Raw genomic sequence first — 26,270 nt, 5'->3', positions numbered from 1 at the left:
CCTGGCAGCAAGAATGACGAACATCTTCAAACAGGGTATACTAATCATGGGCATTTACACTGCCAAGCAGGAAGTGGGTGTCAGATCATTTAATAGTTCAAGAAAAAGCCATTAGAAACGATCAGTCTTCAACTCCTTCTCTCAAGTTGAGGCAAGCCTTGTACTTTGGATCCTCTCATCTTGGACACCCAAGACTGACATTTACTGTCCTGCACCACTAGGACCAGATTTATTACTGTGTGTATCTGTGTTCATGTGTGTGTGTGTGTGTGTGTGTGTGTGTGTGTGTGTGTGTGTGTATGCCTGGGGAAGAACAGCAAGTGCAGCTAACCACCAGGACATCTCTCCAGTCACATTTGTTTGGCTTTTTGAAACAGGATCTCATGTAGCCCAGGCTTGTCCCATTATGTAGTCAAGGCTATCCTTAAACTCCTGACCCTCCTGCTTTATTCTCCAAGTCTGTCACTTCACTTGGCTTTACTCATTTAAAGTTCTTATTGTATCTCTACCATGTGTGTCCAGAAGAACACATCCCAAAGGACAGTGGAGGTCAGAGGACAACGCCACAGAATCAGGTCTCTTCTCCACCTTTACACAGGCTTCAGGGATCAAATGCGGGTTTGTGGAGCAAGGACTAAACCATGTTCCTGGTCCTTAGCACTTCCTTTTTACATTTTAAAAACCATTTTCTTTTACATTTTAAAAAAAGTTTGTATTTTGTGAGTGTAAACTCTGCATTTGAGCGCACACTGCTTTAACAGGACATCTCTGGGGCTATAATCCTACCGACAAGCAAATTCTAATCCATGACTTACTCTCAGGAGTCTTACAAATAAAGGTTAATCCTTAAACCAACATGAGTTCTTCTAATGTCTGCAAAGCTTTTCTGAGAGGCCAAGTAGCCAATAGTCTTTATGTTTTTGTAGGCAGGTGACAAAGTTAAGGCTGTTGTGTAGGAAATTTTATAAGCATTTAAATGTAACTGTAGGGCCAGAGAGGTAACTCTGGTTGAGAGCACTTGTTTCTGTTCCCGGCACCCACATTGTGGCTTATACAGCTGCCCATATTTCTAGGTTCAAGGGCTCTGATTTCAAGGGTCTTCAATTTCTATTTTTTTTTCTTTTCTTTTTTTTTTTTCGGAGCTGGGGACCGAACCCAGGGTCTTGCGCTTGCTAGGCAAATGCTCTACCACTGAGCCAAATCCCCAACCCCCTTCAATTTCTATTTTTAATCAAACAAGTCCTAAAGGATGAGACATGTATTTGCTTAACAAAGTTTATAATTCCTCAGTGCACACAGTATAAAATGGAAATAGGACATCACCAACCCAAGTGAAAACAACCCTGCAAACAATTCATCAAGAGAACAGAGGGTTGAAGCTATGTCTTACCCAATGAAACCACTTACTGCTCTAGCAGAGGCCCTAAGTTCAGTTCTCAGTACCCACATGATGGTTTACAACCATCAATAACTCCAATTCCAAGGAATCTGATGCCACACATAGGAAAACACTCATGTACATACAAATGAGTAAACATACAACATGGTTAATGTAAATGGGAAAGCACACAAAATTCTTTAACCACATCCTGGGCTAGCAAGGTGGCTCAGGGAGGAGGGTACCCACCACTAACCTGCCATGGAGTTCCTTCTGGCCCCCACACACACAGACGGGTATATGTAATACTTGTTTTGAAAAATGCTGAGGTGGCTGAGTGGATGAAGGTGCTTGCTGCAAAGCCAACCACTGAGCTGGAGTCCAGGAGTCACATGGAAGGAGAGAGCTGATCACTCTTAAGTAGTGCTGACCTCTGACCTCTGCACATGTACACACCCCACATCCCCTCAAATCAATAAATGAACATAAGATAGATGTAAATTGGAGATCTTTCCAGTTTACACATGAGACTTTATTGGTTTTCTTAATTAAAGGAAAAAAATTGAATTGTAATAGAAATAAATCAAAATAAAGGTAACAAACATGTCTTGACTCATAGGTGCAAATGTGACAAGCAGGTACAGAAGCTAAGAGGCAGGACGAAGTAGACCATAGACTGATTTCCTCCTCAGGCTGAATTTTCAAAAAAGAAAGCACTGCCCGAGTTACGCATGGAGAGAAAGACAGAGTGGTTTTGGGAGACACAAAGACAACTAAAACCACTAATGACATAATCTCATTAAAACAAAAGTCCAGAGACCTTCATCAGCCATCCTAGCACAGTGATTTCACGGCTTCGAAGTCCCATTTAGTGATAAGCAGAGACAACAGGTAGGGAAATGAGACTGCCTTTCCCTTGTGTTATTACAGTGCAGTCTGTAACAACCTGTAATGCTAAAAAGTTCAAGGTTTCATTTTTATTTTATAAAAACTGACATTTAAACCAACATGATTGTTTTCCATCCATTCAGTAACTGAGAGGACAATAATATAAAAATATGTAAAAATTATTCTAGACTCATAATTACTAGATATGCTAACACCCAGATAGCTAGTATAAATTTGATGATTACAAAAATATTTTTGTTTCCATAAAAACACGTAGTTCATTTACCACTTAGTATCAGACAGACGCTGGCTACCCTGCAGTACCAAATCATCACAGGCAAAAGGGCGACGTCTAGACTTTGGGCTTCTTGTTAGGTGGATCCTGAAGACTAAACTTTGGAATTTCACCAGGAGTGTATGGAATTCTCTTGGAAGATACCTTTTTGCCAATTGTTTCAATCTGAAGGAGAAAAAAAATAGAACTATTAATCACAGTACGTGTGTGTAATCACAGCACATGTATGTAAGAGCTCTGTAATGTAGAGACAAGTTCTCTGAGTGGCCGAGAGATCTTTGGTTCCTTTATTTTTTTTTTTAGACTCAGGTGCCACTGCACCCTGCTGGCTTGATTTTGTTGGTTTACAGAGATGGGTCCTGCTATGAGTGCTGGACTCGAATTCACAGAACCTTCCAAGTGCTGGAGTCACATGTATGCACCAGCACTTGCAATTATCAAGTTAAAACACACAAGCACCTCACCTTTTATGTATCTAAGCACGATCCACATCCGACTGCACACCAGAGGGGCTCGGACAGCTTCGAGCTGCCAAATCTATCTATCTATCTATCTATCTGTCTGTCTGTCTGTCTGTCTGTCTGTCTTTCTTTATTTTGGTGACAGGTCTTCCCTAGCTATCCTGGAACTCATTATATAGACATACATACATACATACATACATACATACATACATACATACATACATACATACATACATATGGGTATTTTGCCTATACATGTACATACATGTACATACTGGAAAATTGAAATCAGGGCCTTCTGAAGAGTAGTGAGCGCTCTTAAACTCCAGGCCACCTCTCCAGCCCCACACAACCACTTACCAGTGTAAGTTTACCCCTACTCTAGTAGAGATAAGCATACTAGTCTATATCTCCTTTGAATTAAAAATTAGTTCTTTCCCTGAGTCATACTACAAAGGCTGCCTGCTTTATTCATAGAAGTCTACTGCTTACCAAGTGACTCACACACTCTCTCTTATTAGGGGCCCCATTTCCTATTTTATTTCTGAGGCAGGGTATGAAGTCCAGGTAGGCCTGGAACTACCTATGCAGCAGAAAATAACCTTGAACTCCTGGTCATCCTGCTTCTACCTCCCAAGTGCAGAATTATAGAAGGGCGCTACCAAACACAGCTGAATTAAATTAAAAATAAAATAAAAACTTACTGGGGAAGTTATGTTTTATAAGAACTCAAAGTCATTCGTTTTCATCTTATATATACATGGGTGTTTTGCCTACACATACATATACATATGCACACTGTGTGTGTGCCTGGTGCCTTTGGAGACCAGAAGAGGACTGCTAGTCCCCTAGAACTGGGGTTAGAGATGGCTGTGACTCACCATGTGGGTGTTGGAAGCTAACCTGGGTCCTGTACAAGAGCAGAGCCATCCTCTTGACTAACCTGGGTCCTGTACAAGAGCAGAGCCATCCTCTTGACTAACCTGGGTCCTATACGAGAGCTGAGCCATCCTCTTGACTAACCTGGGTCCTGTACGAGAGCAGAGCCATCCTCTTGACTAACCTGGGTCCTGTACAAGAGCAGAGCCATCCTCTTGACTAACCTGGGTCCTGTACGAGAGCTGAGCCATCCTCTTGACTAACCTGGGTCCTGTACAAGAGCAGAGCCATCCTCTTGACTAACCTGGGTCCTGTACAAGAGCAGAGCCATTCTCTTGACTAACCTGGGTCCTGTACGAGAGCTGAGCCATCCTCTTGACTAACCTGGGTCCTGTATGAGAGCAGAGCCATCCTCTTGACTAACCTGGGTCCTGTACAAGAGCAGAGCCATCCTCTTGACTAACCTGGGTCCTGTACGAGAGCTGAGCCATCCTCTTGACTAACCTGGGTCCTGTACAAGAGCAGAGCCATCCTCTTGACTAACCTGGGTCCTGTACAAGAGCAGAGCCATCCTCTTGACTAACCTGGGTCCTGTACAAGAGCAGAGCCATCCTCTTGACTAACCTGGGTCCTGTACGAGAGCAGAGCCATCCTCTTGACTAACCTGGGTCCTGTACAAGAGCAGAGCCATTCTCTTGACTAACCTGGGTCCTGTACGAGAGCAGAGCCATCCTCTTGACTTTTATTTATTGGTTGCAGCAGGTTTCCTCTGGCTGTCCTGGAACTCACTATGTAGACCAGGCTGGCCTGACTCAGGGATCCACCTGTCTCTGCCTCCAAGTGCTGGGATTAAAGGTGTGCCAAATCTGAACCTGACTAAAAATTTTAAAAATATTCATCTTTCTACGTGTGTCTTAGAAATAACATTTAAAAGATAATGCTCCTGAGTTTAAGTCACAACCAGGAAAAGCAACCCTGCTGCTCACGTGCTTCTCAGGAGGGTGAGATGGAGGAATTTCCAAGGACTTAACAAAGTTGCCAGCTGACTCTGCTGAGACTAGTATCTCACAAATAGCAGGAAAAGGACTTTAGCAAGTGAGTGAGAGGTTAAAGAAACCAGATCCAGTATTTGTGGTGAGTAGATAAGGCCTTCTGTGTTCCTCCAAGCCAGTGCTAAGGACACCCACAAGCTTAGCTTGGCACCCGCCATGCTGGCAGCCCTCTTCCACCAACTGCTTTTAATCATCCCTAAATTACACTGCCAGGAGCCTCTACTCTATGTCCACACTGCTTCAGGAGGGAGCAAGTAACAACTTGTTAGTACTTGTAGGACTCTGGTACACCAGATAGGTGGGGCACACAAATGCACTGCTCTGGGCCTGTTCTGTCAGCTTTCCCAAGCTCCACGTTAATGAATGAGAATGGAAAGAGGGCTCAAAGGCCCCATGTTCTTCCTTCGGACTTCTCACAGCACAGGACAGTGCTGAGTGTCTGAAAGGTAAGCAGGAACACCAGCTGATAGTCGGGGTACCTGACAAGGTAGGTGGTAGCCATTCTCACAGGAGGATGACAGCATTGCTGCTAGGTGAAGCATTTCCTCAGAGACCACCTACAATCAGACCCCACCCCTCACCCAGGGCTTCACTGGGGTATGAAGCTCAGCTGTGAATAACAAGAGTTCGCCATGTAACCACTGTGGGTCTTCTCACTTGACCTTTATGGATGGGGTAAGACAGGTCACAGGCTGTTTCCATAAGAAGGCACCTGATACCCTGCTAGCTGCCAAGCAAAGGAAACCAACTTTACGTTACAAATGGGGAAGGAGTGGACTGGTTACCAAAGACTCCTGGCTTTGCAGAGAATGGGCCTCTTGTCCTGGTTATCTTACTGTCTTATTACTAACTTGGAAAATATGAAACTTTGAAACCCATACAATGGGTTTATAGATCATCCATGGCCATTGAGGTGGCTCAGAGTGTAAGGGACTTGCTGTACAAGCCAGGAGCCCTGTGACAGAAGGAAGGGAGGGCAAACTGACTCTACAAAGTTGTACCCTGACCGGCACACATGCCCCAACCCAAAATCATGCACACACAATAATAAAATAAAACAACGATGACCACACCAATCCAAACAAACAAAAAAGCAGCCCAGAGTCCCGATTACCTGGAAGCCAATGGTCTGTAGCTCATTGTGGAGCCCATCCAGGACACGCCGGCCATCAAATATGAAGGCTGGCTTCAGCATTCTTTTATGAATCCGTTCATAATCCAGTTCCTGTGTAGACATACAAATGAACAATTAGAACATACATGTAGACACACATTCAACTAGTGTTTGCACTGGAATGCCTCTAGAATTCTCCTTGATGTAATTAATCTCTGAGATGTCACCTTAAACATGTCCCACTCTGTGCAGATAACGAGGGCATGGGCGCCATCACATGCTTCATATGGATCCTTGGAAATGGTCACCAGTCTGGACACTACAAAAACACCAACGACCAAAAGAGATGAGAAACTGGGCGCTGTTTTAACACTTGCACTGTAGAAAGGGAGTCTGACAGTGAATGAATGGGAAGTGGGAACCAGGCACCCCCCAAAGTTCTTCACAAGTATTTCCGGGGATCTCCAGGGCTCTGTGGAGCACCACTGAGCTATAGCCCTCGCTTCTGCAAACCCTGCCAGATTAAAGCACACTGATGACATCAGCTCAAAGCTGAGAACGCAGCAGCTAAGAGTGTAATTATAGAGAAACAAGGCGGTTGGGGATTTAGCTCAGTGGTAGAGCGCTTGCTTAGCAAGCGCAAGGCCCTGGGTTCAGTCCCCAGCTCCAGAAAAAAAAAAAAAAAAAAGAGTAGAGAAACAAGGCTGAAACCGGGCAAAGCACTGACAAGAAGTGACAGAAAAACAACTACTAAATAAAGGTTTCAAAGAGAAGCCCGCTGTGTGGGAGAGTCCTACCTTGGTCATCCGCTGAGACGCCTGGATGAGAAAGATCCACCACTATCTGCTCCCTGGGTACTTTGGGGTCGTAGATGTGGAGGTGCGCACCCTCGTCCATCAGGTATTTGCTAATGTAGATACTGGAGGACTCCCTGCAGGACGGACGAGCAGGTCAGCACTGCTTTAAATGGCACATTCTGATGCCGGAATGCAAGACACAGGTAAGCCACCCCCCTCGCCTCTCTCTCTCTCTCTCTCTCTCTTTCTCTCTCTCTCTCTCACACACACACACACACACACACACACACCAGAGCTCACACACAGAGAAAAAGGAGACACACAGGTCTCTTCTGCCTATTGTGACAGCATGCTGAAGCCTTCTCCTGCTATCTTTATATGACAGGGAATAAAATACAGTAGAAAACTCATAGACACATATGTATACATTCATGTACCCCCATTCATTTCTACAAGCTGAAAGATAAGGATAAGATGAAAGGTTCCATACCTCAAAGGGCTTGAAACGGGGTTCTTTGTTTATCTCTTACACGTATGTGTTTATTTGTGTGTGTGCATTCATGTGTGTGCAGTGCATGCAGTAGTGATCAGAGAACAACTTGCAGGGGTTGGCTCTTTCTTTCCACCATGTTGAATCCCATGAGGCTTAGAAGCAAGTGCTTTTGTGCACTTCTGGCCCTGACATGTTTTAAAGCAAGCCAGTGAAATAATTAGCAGAAAAAAGTGGATCCCACTGTGGAAGGAGAGAATCGACTACTCAGAGTTGTTCTCTGACTGCCACACACACCATATGCACTCGAGCATACACGCTCCTCACCACGCCTTCCTGGCTAGCCTGGAACTTGCTATGTAGACCAGGCTGGATTCCAACTCATGGTCTCTACCTCCACCCCAAAGATTAATACTATATTTGGTAAACATTGGTAAAATTAAAACAAACAAACAATCCCCACACACACATTTTAAAAATGTTTTAAAAAACAGGTACCTGGTATCACCAGTATCCTTTTTGAACGCAAACCCCAAGATAGCTATCTTCTTATCAGTCACTGTATTAAACAGGCTGTCTATGATCCGTGATGCAAACCTCCTCCTCTGGTAGTCATTCATGTCTATGACCTGAAATTATATGTACAAGATACAATATTAGCTTACAAAAGTATAGTCTAGGACATACACGTGGTTTTATAGTAAGTACTATACAAATACAGGCCTTCATATTAATGACAAAGTTTACCTAGCACTGTTATTTAGATTTAAATCTGAAAATTAAAAATCCACCAATTGCTAGATATGGTGGCGCACACCTTTAATCCTAGCATTTGGAAGGCAGGCAGAATTCTGAGTTCTAAACTAGCCTGGTCTAGAGAGCAAGTTACAGGACAGCTACGGGTATACAGAGAAACCCTGTCTTTAAGAGAACAAAACAAACAAATAAAATAATAATAAAATACACCAATTCCCTTGCTTAGAGCCTTCCTGAAATGTTCCTTTTCTTTGACTTGATCTGCTGTGAGAAAAGCTGAGGTGGATGAGAAGATGGGCCACACAGCTAGGCTTGAATTCTGAAGGCATCTGAGATCAGACACAGGCCGCCTAGATAAGCCATCCCCACACAGGCAGCTTCCTAAACCCTCAGAGGCTCAGTGAATTGTTCACCAAAGCTCGAGATGAGAAGAAAAAGACCAAGAACAGAGGGTGAGCACTTCTGCACAAACCATGACATCCAAGTGCTGGACAAGCTTTCACCCCATATCCTAAGAGTAAAGGGTCCGAGAGCTTCTGACACCGAGCCTAAGTTGCAGATGAAGTAAACACAGGGGAAAGAGGCTTTTTCCAAGACTCCCAGGGACCATCTCAAGTCTCCGGAGCTTGAAAAGGAGCACAAAAAGTGTTGGAAAATCAGGACTTCATCTGCATCTTTTGCATAATGAGTAGCAAGATAAAGCCACCTGCTAGGCTGGGTGGAATACACAAGAAGCAAGCCATCTCTCCAGACTTCTCACAGCCATTGCTGAAATCTGAAAGGTTATGAACACAGAGAAAACCAAAGGTGTGTAAGCTGGCAGGTACCTTAGGCAAATTATGCCATTTCTCAGAGTCTCTTTCCTTTAAAAATGGGGCACAGTGTTAGTGATGAGGACTAAAAGATATTCTGCATGCAAAGTGCTCCCAGAGAGTATCCAGGATAAGCAAGCATTTGATAACTGGGAAAGGGGCTCCTGTTTTAGCTCTATGAAACAGAAATAAAGGAAAGAAAGTATCCACAGATAAAAATATTACAATGCTGGTTCTTAGGTTTCATAGAAAAGCCACGTTCCAGGGTGGCCTGAACTATGAGCATCATGAGACCCTGACTCTAATGATGGGGCATACCTATAAGGCTAGACTGGGGAGAAGGAGGCAGAGGGAGGAGGTGCTCAAGGTCATTCTCAGCTACTTGGCGAGTTCAGGACCAGCCTGTTTACAGTCTCAAACACATGCACCCAAACGTAAAGGATAATATTACTTCCTGACTAATTCTGGGGGCAAATTCAGCTAAAAAATGAGAAGTCTTGGTGCATCAAAAATGACCATCACAGTTGACTAGGAAAAAAAAAAAAAGACTAACTGAAAACAGACACTCATTAGGTAAACCTGAAATAAGTCAATGCAAAACCATTTCACCAAGGGTGCCATGTTTAATTAGAATCTAATGAGACATTATTAACTACAAAGATGTGTACCTGCTGCCAGTAACGAGCTACTTCGGGCAGATTCAGAGCCTCACAGAGATAAACCAAATTCAGAACATCTTTTTGGAAGCAGCTCCCACCAAAACCTGAGGGAACAAAATAAGCTGACAATATTTTCAGGTAAGATCCAGAAACTAAATCCTGTGGCAAAGCTTACACAACATCTGCAACTTTCATTCAGATTGTAAGTAATCACGTTCAGATAGCAGACATTTTTTGCAACTACTCGATGAGTTTAAACCCAGCCTGGGATACATAAGACCCTGTATCAAGATGAAAAGACATAGGAAAAGTGGTTCATAAATCACATGACATTTATAGGCAATCAGCTCTTTAAGTACTTACTAACTGGTTCCCTAACAAAGGTTTCGATAGAGTTACATTTGACCTTTTTTCTTTTAAAAGAGAACTTTCTTTTTTCTTTTTACGTGTGAGTCTTTTGCCTGCATGAACATGTGTGAATCTTCCTCAGAGGTTAGAAGAAAGACGGCTGGTTTAGAGGGGTTGTGGGAGTGCGAGAATAAACACGGGTCATCCACAAGAATAAACACTGCCCAGCCCCAACTTGACCTTTTCCTCACATTTAACCTCCATTTCTTCCGTCACTTACCTGGCATGAGTCCCTGTCTCTTACTTCACTGCAGTTAGTAAAATCTTAAAGTAAAGGGCCTGATGGTAAATATTTCAGTCTTTGTGGGCCATAAAATCCCTGCCGTGACCTCTGGCACTGCAGCTCCAAAGTAGCCAGGGAGAAGAGAAAGCTGTGGGTGTGGTGTGACTGTACTCCCAGAACACTTATTTACATCGAGCCGAGCCGTGGGGTGGATGCGGGCCAAGGTATGCTAGCTCACCTTTGAGCTAGTGTAACTCAGGCTACAGCAGGGAAATAAAAACTTCAGGGTCAGAAACATCTGGCCTCAGTCTGATTTGATTCTGAACAAGTTATAAAACTTTCCTTGAATGTGAATACCCTCTAAAAAGCAAGTCACAGCACCATCTTAGTAGGCCACCAGCAGTAAAAACATCAAGCATAGAATAGTGTCACATCCGTAATTCTGTTCCTGAGAGGCACAGGCAGGAGGATCAGGAGTTTGAGGCCAACCATGACTATATGGCAAGTTTAGGCTAGCTGGGCTGTATGAAATTCTGTCTTGAAAGAAAAAAAAAAAAAAAAAAAAAACCTGAGGGATACAGCACTGATGTAGACATGACACATAGTGGGTCTTTTGTAAATAGCTTTAGTATAGTTGGAGAAAACACCAGAAGGGCAGGGAAATGTGACATGCAGCCTCTGAAACAGTGTGAGCATGTATATGTGTGTGTACACGTGTGGTGTTGGGACTGAATCCAGGCCTTGGGCATGCTAGGCAAGCACTATAACACTGAGCCATGTCCTACCTAACCCCCTTTCTGTATGTTTTATCATGAGACAGGGTTTCACCAAGTTGTGCTCTAAAAAGTATTTTTAGTGCTACAATACAGTCTAACTGCCATCAATAAGACTTTTACTTTACAGCTAGAGTAAAGTAAGTCTACAGATTGGGGTAAGGACACATGCCTGTGACTCCAATTACCTTGGAGGCTGAGGCAGGAACATAGAAGGCTCAAGCCTGACTGGGCTACAAGTTCAAGGGCATCCTGGGCAACTTATGTAATAGGAGCTAGCCTCAAACTCCTGATCCTCCTGCCTCTATTTTGTGAGGGCAAAGATAAGAGATGTCTACAGTATGCCCAGCTTAATCTTTCTAGCCTAATGGGAAGGTCCTCTGTGGGAGTCAGAGGACCCAAGGAGTCTGCTGTCCCCTTTTAGCCATGAGTTCGAGCTTCCGTCACGGGGCTGGGGACAGGGCCACTACTCTCCCAGCTCCTCACAGGCCCCAGATCTTTTGTTAAGATGTATCTCATGTGTACGAACTTTTGCCTGCATGTACATAAGTGCACCACACGCATGCCTGGTAAGTCAAGAGAGCTTAGGATGCCTGAACTCAGTCATGATGCTTGCAGGTCACCATGTGGGCACTGGGAATTATACACTGCTCCTCTACAAGAGCAGCCAGTGCTCTTAACCACTAAGCCATCTCCCCAACCCCTCGGGAGTTTTTTTTTTTTGTTTGTTTGTTTTTTTGTTTCTTTTTTTCTTTAATTTTTTTTCCTCTTTGACACAAGGTTTCTTTGTATAACCCTGGTGTCCTGGAATTCCCTCTGTAGACCAGGCTGGCCTCAAACTCACAGAGATTCACCTGCTTCTGCCTTCAGAGTGCTAGGATTAAAGGCATGCACCATCACCACCCAGCAAATCTTTGTTTTAAAACAACAGATGTTAAATAAAAAAAAAAAACAAACAAACCAAATCTTCCATAAAGAGGCTCCATGAACCTGGTTAGTAACCTATTTTACTAGAGAAATATGTGGGGAACATTTTATTTACCAACGCTGGCTTTTAGAAACTTATTTCCAATTCTTTGGTCCATCCCGATAGCCGTTGCCACCTCTTCCACATCGGCGCCTGTGGCTTCACACAGAGCACTTATGGAGTTAATGCTGCTGATCCTCTGGGCAAGAAAAGCATTGGCTGCCTTTACATAAAAGAGACAGGAGCAGGTGATGATGAGTAAAAGAGCAACTTCGTAGTCAGTGCATCTCATTGACGTGATGCAAGCCACTGAGCAGGCCTAAGGGAAACTGAGGGACTGACTCGTGCTGGGGAGAGTGGAAGGCTGGATAGAAAACACAACTTAAAACAGAAGGGCTGAGGGCTGGGCCACAGTGCTACAGAGAGTGGCTAACAGGTGAGGCTCAGGTTTAATCCCCAGCACTGAAAAACAGAACAGAGTGTGTGTGTGTGCATGTGTGTTCGTGCCTGCGTGTGCGTGCACAGATGTGCATGCATGATCCCCACAGTCAGGAAGCTGGGTTTTGAGTCTGACACTGGCCTGAGTAATATGGAATACCCTGCCTAAACACACTAACAACTTAATGAAGAGTTGCAGGCGTTGCACTGACCAGTTTGGAAAGCTCTGAGGACCAAGTGTTGGTGGTGAGGATCTTTTCCTTGGGAACCCAGTGCTCGTACACAGCACAGAGTGCCTGAACAGCTCTCTGGCCCTCTGGGGTCTCATCCCCTCCAATCAGGACTCTGTCTGGGTTCTTTAGGTCCTTGATGGCTGTTCCCTCTGCCAAGAACTCAGGATTGGACAGAACCTAGAAGAGCAATGCCAAGGACAGCGTAGGGTAGAATGAATTGTGGGTAGTTTTAAGGCATCAGTCTTGACCTAAGAAGAATTAGATTTCTTTTTTTCCTTCATACCTGTAGATTCAAGTTGGGCTTTGTGTTGGCATCAAATATGCGGCGGATGCTTTCCGCTGCCCGCACAGGGACTGTGCTTTTCTCAGTCACAATTTTGTACCCATTTGAGTTCTGCACAATGCGGCGAGCACAAGCTTCGATATACTTCAGATCTGCCGCCCGGCCTTTTCCCATTCCATATGTTTTTGTTGGTGTGTTCACCTAGTGAGAGTGTTGGGGATGAAGAAGAGAGGGCCCATGAAGGTGCACAGTGTTTTCAAGATGGCGCCCAGACTATCAGTTGGCTAAGTAATCAACAGTCACGACGGCCTAACCCTCACAGGGTAACAATTTACATATATAGCCACTGGAAGAAACGACTGGAAGACCCAAGAGAATGCTTGTGGAGATGCGGGTGCCAGAGACGGGGCAGGCAGGCAGGTTCCACTCTAAAAGTCCAGGAGACAAAAATGAGCTCAACATCCCCACCTAAGGGACTGCCTGTCTCTGACATGTGTACATTGTCATGGCTAGGTCTTGCTGTGGCTTAATACCAATAAAACCATCAAGCTTTCAAAGACAGACAGACGGATTAAACATCACATGGCAAAGCAAACCACTTACAGAAATAAACACTAGATCGGCTTCTCTGATGGCATCATCAATATTGGTAGAAAAAAAGAGGTTTTTCCCTCGACAGGATTCGACTACTTCTTTTAGTCCAGGCTAGAGAAGGAAAGGGAGAAGGAGTTAAGCACTCAGTGTGATCATCAGTCCAGAGGAGACGACCACAGAATCGTCCTTGCCAAGGGGGACGGTTGTGCTGTAACTGAAAGGTCTACATTCCCAGTAGTGTCTTTAGCATAGCTGAGGACTGCAGGGCACGGCAGTGCACACCTGCAATCCTGACACTTAGGAGGCCGAGCCAAGAGAACCGAGTCTGAGGCAAGGCTGAGCTACACAGAGAATTTGAGGCCAGCCCAGGCTACATTGGGAGGTATTGTGAGTGCCAAAAAAGAAACAAAGGGGTCCTCACACGCAGAACACAGTAAGCAAGGATGACTCTATGAAATGAAGCAAAGGTGACCCCGCATGCAGATCAGCGGCTCTAAAATGCTGTGTCATTACTGACCATGTACCTGGGTGACACATTAACCATTAACTCCTCCATATCAACTACTATCAGATCCTTCAAGGCCCTGCGATTTCAAGCAAACATTCTGCACTGTCATTATGAATGCGGTCCCTGCCACCCCATGACTCACACCATCGAGGTGGCTGTTAAGTCAGTATTTACTTCATACAAACAGACTTCAGGATGCATTTTCTGTAAGAAACACTGAAAATCTTTATTACTTTTACCCATCCAATTTTACTGGTAATATATTTATGTTAAAAATAAGTTGAGGGCTGGAGAGATGGCTCAGTGGTTAAGAGCACCCGACTGCTCTTCCAGAGGTCATGAGTTCAATTCCCAGCAACCACATGGTGGCTCACAACCATCTGTAAAGAGATCTGATGCCCTCTTCTAGTGTATCTGAAGACAGCTACAGTGTACTTATATATAATAAATAAAATAAATCTAAAAAAAAAAAATAAGTTGAGAGCCGGGTGATGGTGGTGCATGTCTTTAATTCCAGCACTTGGGAGGCAGAGGCAGGGGGATCATATCTGTGGTTTGAAGCCAGCCTGGTCTGCAGAGTGAGTTCCAGGACAGCCAGAGCTACACAGAGAGACCCTGTCCTGAAAACCCAAACAAGCCAACCCTACCCAAACCAACCCTATATTTATTCTAAGTACGGGTATGTGTGGTATGCATACACATGCATGGCAACCCCTACTCACACCCCCACCCCCGGTGTGTACACGTGGAGGTCAGAAGACAACCTTTGTGGTCAATGCTCTCCTTTTTCTTTTTTCTTTTTTCTTTTTTTCGGAGCTGGGGACCGAACCCAGGACCTTGCGCATGCTAGGCAAGCGCTCTACCACTGAGCTAAATCCCCAACCCCCAGTGCTCTCCTTATACTGGGGACCATGCTCAGGTCATCGGGCTTGATGGCATGTTCCTTTACCCACAGAGCCATCTAGTCAGTCCAAAAGTATTCTCGTAGAGAGAAAAAAGAACAAAAACTAAGCTTAAATCTCATCAGATGTCTTCTACATGTAACTGGCAATTTACAGAAAATAAAGGATACAGGAAAATAACATAAAAATATTCAAGGGAGCTCCAGAGTCAACCATGAAAATACACTCTGAAAATTTCCACAACAAACCAATTTCTCTAACCAAAAAACAGAGGAGAGAACAAAAACTCTAAGAGAGCCAGGGAGGATGTACGAGTGAACAGGAAATCAAGATTATAGACTTAGAAAAGACACTGCTCAGTGTGGTGGTGCACACTGTGCGCAGCGCTCAGAGGCTGACGGGAGGCCTTCACATTTGAGACCAGCCTGTTTTGTCCAGAGAGATCCTGTCTCAAAAGAAATAAACAAAATAAGAGATTTTTTGAGACAGCGTCTCATATATCCCAAACTGGCCTCGAACTCACTCTTGTGGGACTGTTCCTCCTGACTCCAACTCTTGAGTGCCTCCTCTGAGGAAAAAGCGCAGGTCTGTGCACGCAGAGCAGCGCTCCACGACTGAGCAACGCCCCGGCCACACGCTGCTTTCTAAGGGCTTATTATCTTAGCAACTGTCACTGCAGTGCCCTCAATTTCTTCTTTTTCTCTTTTGCAGTACTGGAGAGGAAATCCAGGGCCTGGCACATATTAATCACGTGCTACACTCCTGTAACATTATTTTTTTTTTTTTTTTTTTTTTTGGTTCTTTTTTTTCGGAGCTGGGGACCGAACCCAGGGCCTTGCGCTTCCTAGGTAAGTGCTCTACCACTGAGCTAAATCCCCAGCCCCTCTCCTGTAACATTCTTATCAGAACTTTTTATTGGATAACTTTGGCCTTTTACTCTTTTTTTTTTTTTTTTTCCGGAGCTGGGGACCGAACCCAGGGCCTTGCGCTTCGCTAAGCAAGCGCTCTACCATGGCCTTTTACTCTTAATATAGCCCAGGCTAGCCTGGAACTCATTATGTAGTTCAATAATTCTCCTGCCTCAGCCTCTCAAGTACTGGGATTACAAAGCATGCAGTACAACATCTAGACTGGCTTTCCTTTTGTTCTTTCTTTTTCTTTTTCTCTGGAACACAGGGCCATATGTTGGCTAGTCAAGCGAGCATGAAGTGCATCCTAGAACTATGCAGAACCTTGAGGCAGGGTCTCAGCTATATACACCAGGCAAACCTCGAACTTGCTTCAGTCCCCCTGAGAGCGGGTTATGAGCATGCCCAGCCAGACTTTTTTTTCATTGTCTTGGGTGCAGTCATACGTTGCACAATAATAGTATTATTATTATAAGATAGTTAACCAACACGGCACGAAAACAACAAGCATGAAACAAAGAGCTGCTTAATATATTTTACCTCATAAATAGGAAGCGTTGGAGAATTCCATGCATTGATCCTGGCCTCATTGACATCCACAACCGTTACCCTGATTTCAGGGCACATGTGAGCAATGACACTGCATGTGGGTCCGCCGACGTAGCCCGCACCAATGCAACAGATCTTCTTGATCTCAACCATGACTGAACTAGAAGGGACACAATTAACAATGTTTTAACATTGAAAACAGAAAATCTGGACAAATCATTGGCATATTCATCTCAAAAGTGTCGGATATCTGGAGCCACTTCCTATGTTTCCTCAGGCCTCTTCTCCACTATGCCAGCACAGAAGAGAGAGCGAGTTTATAACAACTGATAGTATTGCAGACACCATAAAAGTATAATGTCTTGACAGTTAGACAGTAAAGAAGTAGAGTAATAAAGCCAGGCTGTGGTGGTAGGTTTCTTTAACCCAGCATTCAGGAGGCAGAGGCAGGCGAATGAGGGTTTAAGGACACCCTGGTCTACAGAGCGAGTTCCAGGACATCACAGCCAGGGCTACACAGAAAAACCCTGTCTTGAAAAATCCAACAAAGAAGAAAAAGAAGGACAAAGATGAGGAGAAGGAGGAGGAAGAGGAGGAAGAAGAGGAGGAGGAGGAAGAAAAGGAAAAGAAGAGGAAGAGGGAGAGGAGGAGGAAGAGGAGGAGGAAAAGGAGGAGAAGGAAAAGGAGGAGGAGGAAGAAAAGGAAAAGAAGAGGAAGAGGGAGAGGAGGAGGAAAAGGAGGAGGAGAAGGAAAAGGAGGAGGAAGAGGAGGAGGAGGAAAAGGAGGAGGAGGAGAAGGAAAAGGAAGAGGAAGAGGAAGAGGAGGAGGAAGAAGAAGAAGAAGAAGAAGAAGAAGAAGAAGAAGAAGAAGAAGAAGAAGAAGAAGAAGAAGAAGAAAGCTCTCCAGAGTAAATTTTATTCATCAATGCAATTTGAGCTTTACAAAGGCGAGTTTTCCAACAGGTTTAGATGGTCACAGATGTTGAGATTAGTTCTATGATTCAGATCTGGCCTCTAAGATTAAGCTCCTGCTTGGCTAAAATTTATTCCTCAAGAATCATGTGGGGGGGGGGGGCTGGGGATTTAGCTCAGTGGTAGAGCGCTTACCTAGGAAGCGCAAGGCCCTGGGTTCGGTCCCCAGCTCCGAAAAAAAGAACCAAAAAAAAAAAAAAAAAAAAAAAAAAAAGAATCATGTGGGTAACTTAATTCCTAATGCAAAAGTGCTTGGAGGTGGGGCATAAAAGGAGTTTACAACTGAGAGCTCTACCCTGAGCGGATTAACACCTGTCATAACAGGGCTTAAGGCTACAGGTTTGAGCTCATGCTCTTCTGTTCTTCCGCCAGGGAATGACACAGCAAAAACAGCACAGTGCCAGATGTCAAGCCCTCCATCTTGGTTTTGCCAACCTCTAGTACCCTGAGCCAAGATATTTCTGTTTGTTATAAGTAATCCATCTCAAGTTGTTCTAGCAGCAGAAAATAGAGCAAAATACCCCTAAATACTTAATTGGCACCAACAGATTATTTTTAAGTATTGGACAATAATTTTTTTCTTTTTTTCTTTTTTCGGAGCTGAGGACCGAACCCAGGGCCTTGCACTTGCTAGGCAAGCGCTCTACCACTGAGCTAAATCCCCAACCCCGGACAATAATTTTAAAACTCTATTTCAACTTCAATCAGAAAATGGGAAAAGGCTAAAGGAACGTTCAAGAGTGTTTGTTTGCTGGTGTGTACACCTATGTGTGGGCAGGCAGATGCCTGAGGCCCACTTCATGTTCCTCTATTGCTCTTGAGCCTGGAGCCTGCTGTTGTCCAGGCAGCAATCCCTAGCCATACTGTCTCTGGCTCTCAGCCCTGGGTACAGGTGTGTATGGTCACAGTAGCTTTTACTGGGTGCTGGGGTCCAAACCAGGTCTTTGGGCTCATATAGCAAGTAGTTTACTGCTCTGCCATCTCCCTAGTCCAGCAAAGCAATTTCTGCAGTTATCAATACTGTTGCACTGATCTTAGTAAGTTTTTAACAGTCACCTAACTGAATGACACTAAAAATTTACAAGGAACTAGTTGACTTGTGTCTCTATAACTGCTGTCAAATGACCAATCATTTCCATTTCTCTTTTTTTTTTTCTTTTTTTCTCTTTTTTTTTTTTCAGAGCTGGGGACTCTACCACTGAGCTAAATCCCCAACCCCAATTATTTCCATTTCTGCCAAGGTCTCAGACATCGCCCATCAAAGCCATTCATGAAACCCAGAGAGAGAAAAATAGTAAGCAGAGAGTTTAACAGCTTGTTGTGGATTCCGGCATGGATCAGAGGAGGTACTCTGGTCAGCCTAATCACAGTGCTTCCCAAGAATGTATCTAGATCTGTGTAAGAGTTTGCTCAGCATGCATGATATAAGGCAGAATCAGTCTTAGTATTGCAATAAACAAACAAATAGTTTTAGTTCCCCAAAGAGGGAAGCCTTGGAATTTCAGAATTCTACAAGAAAGTATTTCTAATGATATTCATAAAAGTAAATTTTGGGGAGGGGCCAGTTTTCTCCTTCCACGATGTGGATCCCTTTGGTGCCAAAGTAGAATGTTACAAGGAAATATCTCTCAAGACTCCTCAGTTCCACCCCATCCCTACTGACTCTGCTTCAGGCAGCTCCTTTGTTTCCTGTGTATACTCCCACTGTTACATTGCCTAACTACATGTTCTTATATGTATATGTAATGTATATGTTATGTTCAATGCATATACAGAGGTAGGGGTGTGTGTGTGTGTGTGTGTGTGTGTGTGTGTGTGTATTATGACCTTTTTGAGACAGGCTAGAACTCTCTATGTAGTAGACCAAGCTGGCCTCAAACTTAGAAAGAGCTGCCTCCTGAGTGCTGAAATGAAAGGTGTGCACCGTCATGCCCGACATGATCTTATTTCCGAACTGAAGAAATACCACAGTCTCTACATGTGGCTTTTTTTTTTTTACTTACTGTATTCTACAGTCATATCCTCAGCTTTAATGGTTATGTTGCATTCTTCTAAAGAACAAGAAATATTAAAACCATGCGAAGTCTAGTAGATTCCTTAGAGCCTAAGCAAGTGAGTTAAAAGTTCTCTATTGGAGGTTGGGGATTTAGCTCAGCGGTAGAGCGCTTGCCTAGCGAGCGCAAGGCCCTGGGTTCGGTCCCCAGCTCCGGGGCGGGGGGGGGGGGGGGGGGAAGTTCTCTATTACACTTGTGAAGCTACAGATATAAAACATTCAATTAAGTAACTTTTAGGATTGCAAGACTTGACTCAGTATAAATACCAAGGGTACCCAAGCTGACTTCTGGCAGTCGGCCATCTTTCCTTGCCTGACCCATCATGCTTTGCCTACCCTGAATGAATGGAAAAGATGATGTTGGGAACACTAACTAAGTGGCTAAGTTCCAGGAAATCTGAAAATCTCCCACCTTTGGGGAGACATGTTTCTAGCCGTCACTGCGGCTGTCCCACCTCTACACAAGGGAACTTGGGCATCTGATTTCACAAAAATCACTTCAGTTTGTTCCAGGGCTTAATCCTTTCCATCACAAAAAAGTAATGTTTCCAGGGTGGGCCTGGTGGTGCATGCCTTTGGTCCCAGCACTTAGGAGGCAGAGGCATGTGGATCTATGTGAGTTCGAGGCCTGCCTGGTCTACAAAGCAAGTTCCAAGACAGCCAGGGATACACAGAAAAAACCTGACTTGAAAAAAAAAAAAAAAAGGAAAAAGGCAAAGAAATAGGAATTATACCCTAATAAAACAGCTAAGTGATAAGAAGATCATCAGCCGGAAGGCAAAATGAGTGTCCAAGGAGAACAGGATGAGGTGAAGAGGGGCCCGTGAGATGGCTTAGAGGGTAAAGCAAACCTGATGGCCTCATTTCAGTCTCTGCACCCCACATAAGGTGGAGGGAGAAAACTAGCTCCTGAATGTTGCCCTCTGCCTCCACAACATAACCCCTCCCACAATAATAATTAATAAAAATCGGGGGTGGGGAGAGCAAAAGGCAGAAAAGGATCACCTCAATGCAGAAGAACAAATTGGGCCTGGAAAGAAAGCCAGAAAGAACAGTCTAGGTTGGTGGTGGCGGGGGGGGGGGGGGGGGGGGGGGGGGAGTAAACAGAAGTGAGGCGCTCGCTCAGTGAGTAGCTGTGGCTACTGAGTTGCTGTGAGAAAGAAACAATCACTGTCTCCTAAGGCAATGACTTCCGTACAAGTGGGCTCTGGAGTGCCTCTCTCCAGAGAGCAAGACAGCAATCTGTAAGGCACAATCTACTAGCAATCCACAGTGGAATGAGCCATCATCATTAGAGGCATTGATTGATATGACTAAAACCTGTTCCCTATTGGAGAGGGAGTATGGTTACGATCACAGTGGTGCAGGGTTTAAGTGTGGAGACTGACAGTTGGGAACAAGACAATTTGATAATGGTGTGATGTTTACTTTTATACAAAAGAACGTAAAGAGGAGATATTTTTCTGATTCCAGGGAAATAAAGACAGGGATAAAATTTTCCAGGCTTGGGATGGAGAGATGGCTCAGAGGTTAAGAGCACCGACTGTAACCTGAGTTCAATTCCCAGCAACCACATGGTGGCTCACAACCATCTGTAATGGGATCTGATGCCCTCTTCTGGTGTATCTGAAGACAGCTACAGTGTACTTGTATATGATAAATAAATAAATCTTTTAAAAAAATTTTTTCCAGGCTTGGACAGCATAATTCCTCAAAATTCTCTGTTCTGATGCTTTATAAATGTGGATTCCCAGAAACAGATGGCCTAGATCTCAGGTACAAGTACAGTTAGCTGCTCCTCTGTCCCAACAGGTTCTATACCCACAGAATCAGGCAAGTGGTGTGTGGTGCATGTGAGAGTGTGTGTGTGAAAGTGTGAGTGTGTGAGTGTGTGTGAGAATATGTGTGAGTGTGTGAGTGTGTGTGCATGTGAGTGTCTGTGTGTGAGAGTGTGTGTGAGTGTGTGAGTGTGTGTATGAGTATGTGAGTGAGTGTGCGTGAGTATGTGTGTGAGAGTGTGTGAGTGAGTGTGTGAGAGTGTGTGAGTGTGTGTGCGTGTGAGTGTGTGTGAGTGTCTGTGTGTGAGAGTGTGTGTGTGAGTGTGTATGTGTGTGTGAGAGTGTGTGAGTGTCTGTGTGTGAGAGTGTGTGTAAGATCGGAGACCAAGGATAAGGACACAAATCTTTTAATCCTAGCACTAGGGAAGCAGAAGCAACTTTGAGGCCATCCTGATCTACATTGCAAATTCCAGGTCAGTTCCAGTAACCTAGTGAGGCCCCATCTAAAAAAAAAATCAGATCTTTACTGAATATGTATAGACTTTTTCTTCTTGTTGCTTAAACAATAAGATAGAACTATTTATATTATACTAGACATTACTTTTATTGTTTTGAGACAAAGTCTCCCTATGCAGCCTACGTTGGCCTAGTTGCTCTGTAGCCTGGGCTGGTCTTGTGCTCATGAACACCTCTACAGTGCTAGGATTGTAAGTATGTGCCATGATGTCAGTTATATTGGATATCCTATGTCACCTGGAGATGATTTAAAGCACATGCACAGGGTAAGGAAAGAATACTGCACCGTTTTATTTAAAGAACTTGAGCATTCCCAGATGTGGACATTTGCAGTAGTCCTGGCATAAACGTCCCAGAGATACCAAAGGACCACTGTGCAGGCCCTGCCATAAGATCCCTACTGTGATAACTGTCCACAGCAGTGTTTCCTTTCAGTCTCTGTAAACTACATCATAATCAATATCTCAATAACCCTAACTAACTCTGGGCCATATCTTCAAGGCTCTCAAGACTGAACCAGAACTATCACATATAAGACATCTGGCCAGGCTGGAGAGATGGCTCAGTGGTCATTATTGCTGTTCTCCCAGAGGACCTAGGTTTAGCCCCTAGCACCACATAGTGGTGGTTCACAACCACCCATAACTCCAGTTTCAGGGGATCTGATGCCTTCTGACCATAGGTACCAGGTATGCACATGGTATAGACATACATGCAGCCAAAACACCCAAACACATCATTTAAAAAGAAAAATTGACACCTGTCTCCCTCCCTGATTAAACAAATAAGTAGAATTTCTAAGTAGTGTTGGTCCACAGGATCTTTCAGGGTTATAACTTAATCCCAAAAAGTTACAGCTATTAAAACAGCCAATACCCTCAAGCTCAAATTGGACATGCTCTGTTAAACATTCACAGAGTACACGTGGATCAAATGACTATGGAAGGAAACTTCTGGGCTTAAGAAGTTCATAGTCTAATAATGTATCCCAAGCTAATGGATTCTTTTAAAATTAATTTATTTAATACTTATTAATGTACACTACATGAGTACCTGGGAGATAGATGGTTGTGAGCCACCAATGTGAGTGCTGGGAATTGAACCCAGGTCTTCTGCAAGAGGAACAAGTGGTCTTTAACCACTGAGGCATGTCTCCAGCCAAGGCTGGTGGTCCTGATCAGCTGTTGTTCACTGCCATTCCTTTAACACCTAGGATGGCTATGCACCACAGAGTATTGAGTTAATAACTGTTCCCTGGGGCCTCTAGGATTACAAACTCCATGTCTCATGTGTTAGTTAAGATGGCTGATCATAGATTACAGTAAACAATTTGACTGCTACCTTCCTTAGCCACCTAAAGAATGTACTCATATTCTCCCTGAGTTACCTCTAATATTATTTGTTTTTATAGTGCAGGGGATTAAATCCAGGGTCTCACGCATCCCAGGTAGACATTCAACCCCCGTGTCCCACCCCCTAGTCCTCAAGTTACTTCTTAGGTGCCTTTATTTCAAGACCATAATTCAGGGCTTTTTCTAAGCAGTAGTCACTGACTACTTCAGCTATATCTGTACTGTAGAACTGGATATGTCTGGGTTCCCCCCGCCTTCGGTTTTGTGTTTTCCTTCTCCCTCCTCCTCTTCCTTCTTCTCTTCTCCACACACACTCACACACACACACCCTTTTCTTTCTCTCGATAAGGTTTCACTCTGCAGCCGAGGCTGGTCTGGAACTGGCAGAGATGCTTCTGCCTCAGCCTCCTGGAAACTGATTCTAGGCCATGAGCCACTACACTCAGCTACTTAAGTTGAGTCTTCATTCTGGGTTGGTATTCTGGCCTGGCTAGTTTTCTTATGAAGTACAGCGTATGCAAGACAATGGGAAATTACTTAAGAAGAAGGATACAGTATAGTCAATGCAAATCAAATAAAGTCACTTGGAAGTTTCAAAAGAATCCTAAATAAACTTTAAAACGGAGTTTGATACAATGTTATCAATACAGCTTCTATGACAGATGTTTCTGATTCTGTTTTTCTTCTTCCTCCTTTTAGTGTTTTGTTTGGTGATATGCAGGCCTGGCACACGTGGAGGTCAGAGGACAACTTTTGGGGTGCAGGCTTTCCTTTCGCTGTGTGTTCTGGGGATCGAGTTCAAGGCTGTCAGGCTTGTGCCACAACTGCTTTAACCAGCAGGCTCGTCTCACCATATTCTACTTCTATATGCTCTAGCCCTCACTGTGTTGACAGAAAAGTGGGCCTGTTTGCTTACACAGGCATTCTGAAATGAGTCTTCACCTCAAAAAACATTTTGGGATCCACAATATACCATACCATCCTGAAAATCTCATAAATTCAGATAAGCATTTCAACCTACAAGATGTCAGTCACTAACAGCCAACAAATGTCCTATACTGCAATCTGAACAGAATATCATCCGTCTGCCACCCCTTTCCCAGTTACAGGAGAACGAACTAAACAGCAGACATGATAAGGCAGCTGGATACACCAATCTCAGTCATTTCCTGGAGGCACACTTAAAAGATTCCTGATGGGGGGGGGACTATTGTGAAAGACTTAATTTTATGTCTAACGGGAATGATACACACTGTGGAAATTCCAGAAAAGAGAGAGCATGCCTAGTGGGTAGAGATTTTATAACAGAGAAAGCAATACAGAGATAAAAAAAGGGGGGGGCAAGCTGGGGAGTGGGGGAATGTCTTTTCCAAACCAAGGTTGTGTAGCATTCAGCTCAGACTAGAAGCTGAGTGCTCAAAAGCGCAGCTCACAGCAGAAACACTCAGCTCTTTCAAGTCCAGAACCCCTCAGAAGAAACAGACCAGACTACTGTTCTCCATTTCTTAGGGGATTTGAAAAAAACCTCAGACTGGCCTTTGAGGTGAGTGGATGAACAGTTAGTCTTCTGTGTACCCCACATATGAGCTCTCTCCCAGCCAGCCCCTCCTTTCTTTATACGAGATTTCTCAACCAACCCTACTCAATTACACATAGTATGTGAAGATTTTCAAGATCTCACAAAAACATGGTCTCTGAAGCCCCCAAGAAAGGCCTTCCCTGACATTAAGTAGAACGTCTAAACATATGTCCAAAGGCCAACAATGGACTGCAGGAGCCAATCCCTTCCTCCCAACCCCCAGGACATAGGATAAATGCTTCATCTTCAAGAGGATTTGCTTTCTACTTAGGGGCTACCAGAGGAGAGCAGCCCAGGTGAGCAGACTCTAATCCCCAACAAAGCTTAGGACTATGAAGCGCCCATTAGGCCCTACAGAGAGGACCCTTTCCTTCGGGGTGGCGGGGGGCGTTTGGCTGTTTGAACCGGCGGGAAAATCTCGTACGTTTCAAATCGGAAAATGGAAAGAATGAGAATTGGCTTGAAGATACACGAGTTGCGAATTAAAAGCCCGGTTCGTCTGATCTCCTGCAAGCGCACGACGTGATACCCGCCGGGCCCGAAAAGGAGGACAAGGATGGTGCAGTAGGGAGCCTCTCCAAGAGCGGGAAGCGGCCGGGACCGCGCGCACACCCGGGCCGCGAAAAGGGGACGCCCGCAAGGATTGGTGCTTACCCACTTCCAAGGCCAGGACACAGCGGCCGCGCAGATCACGTTCTCTCGGACAGCGCCTTCCTCCCAAGCCACAAGCTCCACACACCTCTCCGCCCGCCGCTCCCCGAGGCGGGGGCCCGCGGCCGTATTTAAATGCTTCTGCTGGGGAAGGCGGAGGCTTCATTCCCTTGCAACCAGGCCTCCCGGGACTCTGGACTCGGCCACCGCCCCGCACTGCCCCGCCTCCCTTCGCTCCAGGCCCCTGGGCAGGCCTCTATTTCCTTCTGGACCTAGAGGGGTGTAGGGGGCGGGCCCAAATGTATGACCACGCCCCTTGTGGAGACAAGGCGAATCAGCTGGAGCCAACTCACGGGCTCCGCCCCCGCCCGCAGCGAGCGGCCCTGGGCGTGGCTGCGTGCGCCGCGGGTCCCGCTAAACCGACCGGCTGCAGGAGTGGGTGTTGTGGTCCGGATTAGTCGTTATGGTCCGTGTTTCTTCCCCTGGGTCCCTGGAATCTGGGATGAGGAAGGTTCGCGCGTGCCAAATGAACCACCAGTGATCACAGGGCCTGGGGTTGTGGGGGTGGGGGGAGGCGAGCCCACAGAAAGGTCTTCCGGCTTTCTGGCCTTCCGCTTATCCTGGAGCCAGAGCTCGGTTCTCAGCCACCGGACTCTGATGGAGGGCCTCTGCTGCCCTTCAAGCCCCTGGGTCTGCCGCCCTTCAGACAGCTGCCCAGAGTTTAGTCACGTCCCATCCCTATGACTCCGGGTCTGGGAAGGAGATGCCTCAGGTCGAAACGATGTTGAGTTCCATAATGACTGAAGCAGTGTCTCCCCGTTGGTCCTAGGCCAGAGAACCCCGCGCCTACGCCCGGAGGGCGGAGGACGTATTTTCCAGGAAAACTTTCCAGCCAAATTCTAAAGGGAGGTTGCATGATGCATAGCAAGGCGTATGCAACGTAGACATGTGTGGGTGTGTATTTGCGTGTGTATATGTGGTACTAGAGATTGAACTCTAA

The 26,270-nt window shown here is 45.0% G+C and overlaps 2 protein-coding genes across 3 annotated transcripts in view; one reads left to right on the top strand and one right to left on the bottom strand.

Moving 5' to 3' along the window:
* Positions 1-26,270, top strand: part of Rplp2l3 (ribosomal protein lateral stalk subunit P2 like 3) — a 188,672-nt gene that overhangs the window by 59,676 nt on the left and 102,726 nt on the right. The gene's annotated exons all lie outside the window — the stretch shown is intronic.
* Ugdh (UDP-glucose 6-dehydrogenase) lies at positions 1,892-25,414 on the bottom strand. 2 transcript variants are annotated; one of them, NM_031325.2, is made up of 12 exons: positions 25,274-25,376; positions 16,362-16,530; positions 13,513-13,614; positions 12,910-13,110; positions 12,606-12,803; positions 12,031-12,178; positions 9,594-9,688; positions 7,856-7,986; positions 6,868-7,001; positions 6,298-6,389; positions 6,071-6,181; positions 1,892-2,726 (listed from the first exon to the last, which is right to left on the bottom strand). In NM_031325.2, the coding sequence occupies exons 2-12, from the start codon at positions 16,521-16,523 to the stop codon at positions 2,619-2,621; spliced, it is 1,482 nt and encodes a 493-aa protein (NP_112615.2). In that variant the 5' UTR covers positions 16,524-16,530; positions 25,274-25,376; the 3' UTR covers positions 1,892-2,618. The 2 variants fall into 2 exon arrangements, 1 of the variants encoding a protein (NP_112615.2); XR_005493021.2 differs by lacking the exons at positions 1,892-2,726; positions 6,071-6,181; positions 6,298-6,389; positions 9,594-9,688 and having other exon boundaries at positions 25,274-25,414.

Source organism: Rattus norvegicus, chromosome 14, assembly GCF_036323735.1.
Source record: "Rattus norvegicus strain BN/NHsdMcwi chromosome 14, GRCr8, whole genome shotgun sequence".
Classification (NCBI taxonomy): domain Eukaryota; kingdom Metazoa; phylum Chordata; class Mammalia; order Rodentia; family Muridae; genus Rattus; species Rattus norvegicus.
This window is presented reverse-complemented; position numbering and strand designations above follow the sequence as displayed.